General features: G+C 44.0%; 1 protein-coding gene across 2 annotated transcripts in view; it reads right to left on the minus strand.

Annotated features, from left to right (window-relative positions):
- LOC122559172 (ras association domain-containing protein 1-like) overlaps positions 1 to 10513 on the minus strand; it is an 87876-nt gene that overhangs the window by 16414 nt on the left and 60949 nt on the right. The window contains exon 3 of one of the 2 annotated variants that reach the window (XM_043708549.1): positions 91 to 204. The exons of the other annotated variant lie outside the window; for it this stretch is intronic. Coding sequence (XP_043564484.1) covers positions 91 to 204 — 114 coding nt within the window. The remainder of the gene's footprint in view (positions 1 to 90; positions 205 to 10513) is intronic. 2 annotated transcript variants of the gene reach the window in all.

A 10513-nucleotide genomic window follows, 5' to 3' on the forward strand; every position in this document is an offset into this window, starting at 1 on the left:
CTCCCAAATAATCTGCCCCCCCACCCACCCAAAACACCCGTTGACCCTTTCTGTCTTCCTCAGCCCTTGCCTGAGTTCTGTCTAACTCACCTTGTACTTCCTCGGTTTCTTGATGAAGGAGGTCCTGGCAGTGAAGAACTGTTCAAACTCTGAATCTTCTTCCTGACTGCAGTAACCACTGCTGCTAGTGCTGGTCCACGTCATCTGGAGTAACGAAGAGAGGGGGGGGGAAGCGAATGGAAATTGGAAAGAAAAAAAAAGCAGCAATAACCCACTGAAAGTGGAGAAAAGCTGGCCTCAGCAGCCTGTGAAAGATCCCACACACAAAGCCCTGGACTTGATGTGGGTAGATATGCTGTGCTGTTACTCTCTCTCTCTTTCTTTCTCTCTCTGGTTTGCCTCTGTATTGTCTCAGCTCAGCACTGGGGGCTTCTGTCTCTCTCTTTCTCAGTAGCCGTTGAAATTGGAATGTACACACGCTGCTGATTCCCAGAGCTGATTTGCTGCAGGAAAGGGCTGGGAATGTGTGATCTAATCCGGATCCGCCTCCTTCCTGCCTTTTACGTGCAATCCCACTGATTTCATTCTCAAACTATTCCAACTGCTAAATATAGCGGCTTTAACCCCTGACATGCCAAGTCATTGTAAAAGTCTCAAGAAATAAAAACTGTATGAGGCCTGAACAGGGCTTTGGGTATACAGTGGAAAGAGAGTGAGAAGCATCATCAGGGGAGGGAAGAGGTAACAATGAGAGAGGGTGGGGTGGGATGGGAGGTAGGAGAAGGTGGTGAGGTGGAAGTAGGGAGGAAATAGGGAGGGGAAGGGACAGGGCAAATGGAGAACATGGGAATGCAGAAAGGGAAATAGGGGAGGGACAAGTGAGGTGGATTCAGCTGTGATGGGGACAGAGAAAGGGAGGAACGGCAAAGACAAAGAGAAGGAGAAAGTCAGAGGGAGGAAGATGGAGAAACAGGGAGAAGAGAATGGAGTCAAGGGAGGAGGGAATGAAAGAAAGGAAGGGATGTAAGGTTCAAATGGAACAGGGCTACTGAAAGGGAGGGCACAGGGAGGAAGAGGATATAGCAGGAAGGTTAAGGAAAGTAAGGCAAAAGAAGGCTGTTGGGAGAGGAGGACAGAGGATTGAAAGGGAAGAGGGTGGAATAAAGGGAGAATGGAAGGGAAAGGGAAATTGAAGGGCGAGAGAGGCAAAAGTGAAAGGAGAGGTGGAAGTGGGAAGAGGGTTAAAGTGCATAAGCAGACAGCATCAGCTCACGCAGTAATTCAGGCGGAACTCTACATTTCCTGTACAAACTCCCAATCTCTGGGAACAGTTTGCACCATAACTCAGTCCCCAGCAGAGAGACATAAGGAGATAAAAACGTTCAGCACACAGACTCACCATGTGTACCTAGCAACACCCCTAATCTGTGCTTTTTTCCAATGTCCCTGACCTGTACCCTCAAGTTGAGCTGTGAAATCACTGAAGGAATCATCAGAGAGAGGAGAAATAATTTCATCCTGGCAACTGCTATAAAGTACTCAGTGCTTTTCTTGAACAAGATTGAGGGAAGGGAAAGTTGTACAGCATCAAAAAGAGTTCTGATTATTGCTTTCCTATTAGTTGTTGCCTTTGTGAAATTCCATGTCCTAGTCAACAGATTTACCTCGATCAATCAGACCAAATCTAATAAACTGGTCAAAATCACATATTGGCAGCTTGCTGTGCTGAGCTTCTGTAATCCCTACATTCTTTATTTCTTTTTAGTGTTTGGAAACCAGAGCCTTAAGTTTGGCAAATTCATTCTAGAAGTTTGTTATTGCTAAAAGCTGGACTTTCTCTATCAGAACCCAGTGACTCAAGATGCACAGATCCCCTATAAATCCTAATGGACTGGACTCAGAACATTTACACACAATTTTGCTGACCATCTCTGTGAATTGGAGATGGGGTAAGGGTAGTTAGGATAGATCAACAAAGCAGCAAATTTATCATTTTGACCTTCTGCACCCCTATTCTCCCAACTGCAACCCCTTGTCAAGTGAAGCCTTGCCAGATTTGCAAGGTAATGCCACTTTAGTCATTCTCTGTTGGATAAACAAGAGTGCCTCAGTGGAGGAGTCCCTCAGTCTGGCTTAAGGATTGGATGGGCTTGGGTAAGCATATTCATTTCAAACTTGTGTCGACTGCTTGCTTTGCCAGTCAGAACAGGCTAGTGGGTTTCGCACCAATTTAAAGCGGCAAGTGGAAGCCATTTTGCTCCAAGTATGTTGGGCCAAAGCGTCTGTTTATCTTTTAAACATCCCTTAAACCAATTTCCCTTGGATTCCATATATTACATATTGTTGCCATGACAGGTCCTAATCAGAATCTCAAACAAGAACATCTTGGGTCACTAAAAAAAGAATTCAAAGTTTGGGTGAAGATTTGTAGCTCGGGTGCTCGTTGTTGTGGTTCTGTTCGCCGAGAGGTTCAACGTCCTGTTGTCTGTTCTGTATGTCCAGCAGGTTGGCTATTGAAGCGCTTCACAGGAGGCTCCCAAGCACTGAGGATGTCACCTAGACAGGGGACGAAACGTTTGCAACAAAAATTTCCAGCTCGGCGAACAGAACCACAACATTAAAAAATAGTTGAGGGCATGTTCCATTGTCCTGCTCACAGTTTTTGCCTTGTACTTAGATTGGAACCAATGTTGTACATTTCCACCCACCCTCACGAATGGAGTATATGACCCATCCATCTACAATTAGCTATATTCCATGACTGGCTGTGAGTATAACCGTATTCACTACAATTCTGTATGCTGTCATCCCTCCCATCTCACTGATACATAACTGAATGTAACAGTAGATCATAACTGGTCCCTCCACTCATCACCTTTCCCCAGCTTCCCATTCTCTCAAATATCACTCCCCAATTTATCTGTGGGCAGGGCACATTTCTTTTTAAAAAGAGGCTCATCTCGAAGGCTAATTGTTAATTTTCGGGGAACTGATGTTTTTCGTTCTTACTGACTTCTTTGTTAATATTATTTTGTGTGTTTGTGAGTCCAAACACTCCATAAGTAAACAAAGCAGAATAAAAATAATTCAACACCATCCTCAATAATTTCCAAATATCTATTACATTTATAACCACAGCCCAAGCATTGGTTTCCTAGGCACCACATTATTTAAATTGGCATAAGACAACATGTATATGTTAACATATTTTGTCTCCAAAATAACTGACATACACTTCTGCACAAAAAGCCACAGCCCTAAACGCACCATCCAGATGGATGGTCACAATTAAGACATTTTCATCATATTTTCACAAAGTTGGAATATTTTAATCAGGCAATTATAATCCTTACTATATTGCAAATCTTAGATTAAAATAGTTGCAAAGTAGTTGCAATGTTCATTACAAAAGCAACTACTGCATTTTTTCCCCATGCAGTTCCTAAACATACGCAACCTTAAGCCTGAGATACCACATTCGTTTGCAAGTCAGTTATTCCTCAAGTGACTTCAAGCTTTCCTAATTTCCAAGTAACTAAGTGCTCCTTTGCTGACAGGTTTGAAACTGTTTTCACCCCACCACCCTTTTCTCCCCTTTTTGCAGTCACCTATCCCTCCTTATAGTCTCCCTCCCTCCCTCTCACTCCTCCATCCAGTCTTCCCCTCTGTTACCCTTCCTTCTAGTCCTCATCTCTCTCTCTCTCTCTCTCACACACCCTTCCTTCCAGTCACTCTCTCCCTCTCATCCCTCCTTCTGGTCATCCCCTCTCTCAACCCTCCTTCCACTTTCCCTCTCTCAACCGTCCTTCCACTTTCCCTCTCCCACGCTACCTTCCAGTCAGAATTAGGCCCTGTTCTTTCGTGTGAACTAGCAGTGGATGTGTTAAAGAGATACATGTATACTTCAGTACTAACTGACTAACCTGGGACGAGGGCACAAAACCTAATATATCCTCTACCGTTCCCTCACCTAATTCCTAAACTTTCTCACTCCTCCAGCAACTCCTGGCTGGTAACTCGTTGTCTCGCACTTACTTCATATTAATGACTGTTAATAATGTTTCTAGTCCATTCATCTGCAGATCTGCGTGAAGACCTGTTTCAAAGCTGGTTCAGGAAGAAGAATCCCCTCCCCACTTTCCACTTCAGAGTTACCAGGATACATTTCTGCATTATTCTGACCTCCTCCTCTTCATGAGGTGATGGGGAAATGGTTCAAGGTATCTGAGAACATGCTTACCCTAGCTCCGCAGCTTCCGATCACAGACTCCATTCCTGTAATTTTTGGCGATTTTAACCCATTTCAACAATTTCAGCAAGCATATCATGGCTACCTAATCTGTTGAATTATTCACCTCCTCTTTGCACAGCCACTGTGCAACTGAGCTAGATTGAGGGCTGACATAGGACGTTGACAGTGTCTTCCACAAGTATTGCCAAAATCCAGATTGGGAAGTAGGAGCTAGATGACAGTTTGGGTTCTGGGGCACAATTTTCATGTATGGATTGGTGCTCCATCACTGGGAACAATGGGGTCATCAGCCAGCATCATATGGGAAACAATCATTTCCCCCAAAAAAGAGACAGACAATAGCTGTATAATTAATGATACTGGGTGATTCTCATGATGCTGGAAGGCCAGTAGGAAGCACCAATGAAGAGAAAGAGAGAGCGAGAGAGTGTATGTGTGCCTGTCTGTCTGTCTGGGGTGGTACTCCTGCAAAGACCCTATCACCAGGAAGGGTGATCGGGCTTAACCCTATTTGGGCTGCCAGTCTTTTGGTTTTGCCAGGGAGATTCCGGTCTGGTTCCCGACTCTTGGAAGGCTTTGGAAATTCCAAAATCAGCCTCTGACCCTAAGTCAGCCTGGCATTAACCGGATACCTGGGGCAAGGAGGTTAGCTGCCTCCCACTGCTATTTCTAAAGGAATGGCCTGCGGTGGAATCATCCTGTGTGAACATCCGTACCCATACCCCTTTCAGCTCATTCCTGTCAGGGAAGGGGGAGCTGGAAAATCTAGACCCCTGTTGCTCATTTTAGCCACAGAGCAAATGAAGTGAATATCCTTATGAGTTAATTGTAAAACCCAGAATTAAACTGGAAGTGGGTCTGTGGAATGAGTGATTCTTTTTTTAGGCTCACTGTACAGAAGCTCTGGAGATGTAAAATATCAGGAACCAGATTTCAATCAGTTCAAGGCCTCAGCCCTGAGGGGAATAAACTGGGTATTAAAAAGAAGAATGTGACTCCTGTTTATTGCAGCCGTTTTCAATTAATCCACGCAAGTGGGAGGAGGGTAGGGGGCAGCCATTCCCTATTTAAGACTAGTCTCTGTGATTGCTCTGCACCTCACTCCTCACCAACCTCTGCCAAATTCCCAGTGGTTCAGAATCCGTTACAAGCAAAGAGGGATTGTTGGCTCAGTGAAGGCTGATTTCTTCCGTGTCAGCCCTGCGTTTTCTGTGGCATGTTACTGGCATGCCCAACAGACCATTAATATGCCCCTCCTCCTGCAGTGCCACGTCCCCAAGAGCACACTGCGCAGTGAAAGAAAGAAAGAGTCCCAGATACAACATGCATGAACACAGATGGGGTTGCATCAGCCTCAGGCTATCTAATGAGGTAATGTAACAGCACCATTGCACAGATGGCAGGCAGTTCAGTGCTTTCCCCACTCCCCACCCCCCATCATCCCTGTAGGAATATCAACCAAGTTGAATCCCAGCCTCTCTTGACTCCAACCAGGCTCTGCCTCTCAGGCTCCTTGCTGCTACAGTCTATTTAAAGTGACAGGCCTTGGAGGCCTTATGATTCATCAGCTTTTTCCAACATCCAGCATGTTAAAGCAATTTTTTTTAAGAATCGGAACCTAGGTTCAAATATCTTGCTGATTTCATCCAGAACCCTGCTGCGCGTCTCTTAACTTGCACCAGGTCCTGTTCACCCTTCACCCCTGTGCTCACTGACCCTCCACAGGAACCATTTCAAATTTTCTCACTTATCAGTTGCCTTTCCTCCCCTCATCTCTGAAAAAGTATTCTAGCTCTTTCAACCATAAGGCGTTTGTGCAGAAGTAGGCCATTCAGCCCATTATGTCTGCTCCACCTTCAATGAGATCATGGCTGATTTGATAATCCTCCACTCCATTTTTCTGCCTTTTCCCTGTAGACCTCGGTTCTGTTAATGATTAAAAATCATAACCTTTAATATACTTAATGACCCAGCTGACAGCCCTCTGCAGTAAAGAATTCTACACATTGACTACCCATTGACAGAACAAATTCCCCTCCTCATTTCTGTCTTAAATTTGTGATCCTTAATTCTCAGATTATGCCCTCTGGTCATGGACCTCTCCCTCAAGGGAAACAACATTTCTCACCTACCCTGTTAAGTCCCCTAAGAATCTTGTATGTTTCAATAAGGTTGCCTGACATTCATTTAATTTCCAAAGAATACAAGCCCAACGTACTTAATGTCTCCCATTAGACAATCTCTCCATATCTGGAAGAGCCGAGTGAACATTCTCTGGACTGCCTCCAATGCCAATTTTTTTTCCTTAGATAAGGGGTCCAAATTTTTTCCACAGTATTCTAGTTATGTGTTCTGTCTAATGCCGCGTTTAGTTTTAACACAGCCTCCCTAGATTTATACTCCATTCCTTTGAAATAAAGGCCAACATTCCATTTGCCTTGCCTACCACCCAGTGAACTTGGATGCTAGCTGTTTGTGATTCATGGATGAGGACACCCAAGTCCCTTTACTCCATAGCTTTCTACAGTCTTTCTCCATTTAAATAATATTCATCTCCTCTTCTTCCTGCCAAGAGCAAAACCTCACATTTTTCCACATTATAGTTGACCTGTTAAGTTTTTGTCCTCTCACCTAATCTCCCTGTACCGTTCTGCACACTTTTTGTATTTTCCTCAGCAGTCACCTTCTCACCTATTGACGCATCATCTGCAAACTCTGAGATTTTGGTGATCCTTCTACTCTGGCAATCTGAACCACCCTGATTTCAATAGTTTTTGATTAGATTAGACTCCCTACAGTGTGGAAACAGGCCCTTCGGCCCAACCAGTCCACACCGACCCTCCGAAGAGTAACCCACCCAGACCCATTTCCCTCTGACTAATTGACCCAACATTATGGGGCAATTTAGCATGGCCAATTCACCTGATTTGCACATCTCTGGACTGTGGGAGGAAACCGGAGCACCCGGAGGAAACCCTCCCAGACACAGGGAGAATGTGCAAACTCCACACAGACAGTCACCCGAGGCTGGAATCAAACCTGGTACACTGGTGCTGTGAGGCAGCCGTGCTAACCACTGAGCCACTGTGCCGCAACTATTTCCCTGTTGTTTCCACCAGCTGAGTTCTGAAATTTCTTCCATAAATCTCTCTCCCTTAAAAGATGATCGTTAAAATCTGCCTGAAATGAGGGGTTTTTTGGTCATCTGCCTTGATCTTTCTTCAGGTGGCTCAGTGTTGTTTTTTCTTGGTAATTTGAAATAAAGATGGCCCTGCACATCTTCTGCAGTATTTGGTAATTCATCCCAAACTCAGTCATCGGCTGTATCCTCTCTTATTAAGCGACTCTTGGATAGACCCATGGATTATAGTAAAATGTAGGGTATGTAGGTTAGTTTGATCTTAGAGTAGGATAAAAGATCGGCACAACATTGAGGACCGAAGGGCCTATACTGTGCTGTCGTGTTCTATGTTCTATTATGTGCTGTGATCAATCTCAGCAGAAGTAGGAATCTGCTGAGACTAATCAGAGCCCAGAAGAAGAGGATACAGCCGAATACTGAGTTTGGGATGAGTTATTAGTTCAGGATTTCCTCATCCTATGTTTTACTTTCCCCCTACTCTGCCTCTTCAGAGCATCTTTGCTATATTCCTTTAACTGCCCACCACAGACTCAGACTTTCAGAAACAGTTCATTTTAGCAAGTGAATGTCACAAAATCAGATCATGAGTAGCCCAACTGAGTGATGACAGAGCCAATATGTGGTGGATACTCAACATGCCAGCCCACATGAATCCAGTGTAATAATGAACAGACTTTTCATACATTAAAAAGACTCTAAATGAATGAAAGGTTGCTGTTAATTAACTGCCTGAGGACTGTACTGGACACCCAGCATAATGGTTACAATAATCATTATGCAGACTGGTGTGAGGTGCTAGTCATGGAACAAGTTACATAGCTTAACTAACCACCCCTACCTGAGAGAAACTAATATTAAAAGGCACATTTAAAACTAGAGGACTGATGATGTACTGGGTTGACAGACCTTCACCCCCTTCATCTGAATCTATTTCCGATCACAAAGTCACAAAGTATTTACAGCACAGAAACAGGCTATTCATTCCAACAAGTCCATGTCAGTGTTTTTGCTCCACATGAACTTCCCACCTACTTATTTTCACTCGAACAGCATATCCTTCTCTTTCCTTCCCCTTATCAAACTTCCCTTAAATAGACCAATGCTATTTATCTCATTTGCTATATCTATTCCACATTCCAAGGTCCTTTTGATGAAGACGTTTCTCTGAATTTCTCAGATTATGATTTATTAATGACAGTCTTCATTTGTGGTCACTATTTCTGGTCTTGCTAACAAATGGAAGCATCTTCCCTACCAAACCCTTTTCTAATCTTAAAGCTCATCTACTAAATCTGATGGGATGGGTTGAAATTATCCTTTGTCTCACACCATTAGAATTCAGCATGAAATAGTTGGGCAGTTTCAAAACAGCTCCTGTCTCATGCAGCCACAGCAGAAAACAATTTATTATTTAGCAGTCTCATTCTCAAGCTTTCTTTATATAGTAGATACTGAATTGGGTTCAGACAGAGATGCCCCTTTTGCTTGGGCTGGACCCACCTGCTTACATAATGGGGGTGGATTTGACAAGATCAGCAAGCTGTGAGCTTCCTTAAATGTAAAATCATGGGCACAGTCCCATCTGGCCAGAAACAACCCCTGCACTCCTGAGAGAGCAGCCTACTGCAGGCAGCCAAGCACCAGTGAGCCGATCCCACTGTGCATTGCCTTTCCAGCAAGCCCTCTTCCCATCAGAGGTACTGGATGGAAAACCTACCTTCTAGGAAGGACTCAGTGCCTCAGACACCAAGTGGGTTTGAGTTACTTATACAAAAGGCTGTGATGCTTAGTCATAGAGATATCATATTGTCTGTAAATAGGAAGACTGTCACATTTACTCCATTACAATAGAAAGATCTTTATTTTCTGGAAAACACTAAGTTTCCCCATGGTAGGTTATTGCACAAAATACGGAGGCACAGGATTGAAGGTGATTTAGCAGTTTGGATCAGAAGTTGGCTAGCTGAAAGAAAACAGAGGATGGCGGTTGATGGGAAATATTCATCCTGGTGTTCAGTTGCTAGTGGGGTACCGCACGGAACTGTTTTGGGGCCATTGTTGTTTGTTATTTTTATAAATGACCTGGATGAGGGCATAGAAGGATGGGTTAGTAAATTTGCGGAGGACACCAAGGACACTAGAGTTGTGGATAGTGCCAAAGGATGTTGTAGGTTAGAGAGAGACATAGATAAGCTGCAGAGTTGGGCTGAGAGGTGGCAAATGGAGTTTAATGCAGAAAAGTGTGAGGTGATTCACTTTGGAAGGATCAACAGGAATAAAGAGTACTGGGCTAATAGTAAGATTCTTGCCATGTAGATGAGCAGAGAGATCTCGGTGTCCAGGTACGTAGATCCTTAAAAGTTGCCACCCAGGTTGATAGCATTGTTAAGGCATAGGTGTATTTGCTTTTATTGGTAGAGGGATTGAGTTTCAGAACCATGAGATCATGCTGCAGCTATACAAAACTCTGGTGCAGCTGCATGTGGAGTATTGCGTACAGTTCTGGTCACCGTATTATAGGAAGGATGTGAAAGCTTTGGAAAGGGTTCAGAGGAGATTTTCTAGGATGTTGCCTGGTGTGGAGGTAAGGTCTTACAAGGAAAGGCTGAGGGACTTGAAGAAGTAACAAAGAGGATTGATGAGGGCAGAGTGATAGATGTGATCTATATGAACTCCAGTAAGGTGTTCGACAAGATTCCCCATGGGAGACTGGTTAGCATGGTTAGATCTCACAGAATACAGGGAGAACTAGCCATTTGGATACAGAAATGGCTCAAAGGTAAAAGACAGAGGGTGGTGGTGGAGGGTTGTTTTTCAGACTGGAGGCCTGTGACCAGTGGAGTGCCACAAGGATTGGTGCTGGGTCTTCTGCTTTTTATCATTTACATAAATGATTTGGATGCAAGCATAGGAGGTATAATTAGTAAGTTTGCAGATGACACCAAAATTGGAGGTGTAGTGGACAGCGAAGAAGATTCCCTCAGATTACAACAGAATCTTGATCAGATGGGCCAATGGGCTGAGAAGTGGCAGATGGAGTTTAATTCAGATAAATGCGAGGTGCTGCATTTTGGGAAAGCAAATCTTAGCAGGACTTATACACTTAATGGTAAGGTCCT

Source organism: Chiloscyllium plagiosum, chromosome 18 (assembly GCF_004010195.1).
Source record: "Chiloscyllium plagiosum isolate BGI_BamShark_2017 chromosome 18, ASM401019v2, whole genome shotgun sequence".
In the NCBI taxonomy this organism is placed as follows: Eukaryota; Metazoa; Chordata; class Chondrichthyes; order Orectolobiformes; family Hemiscylliidae; genus Chiloscyllium; species Chiloscyllium plagiosum.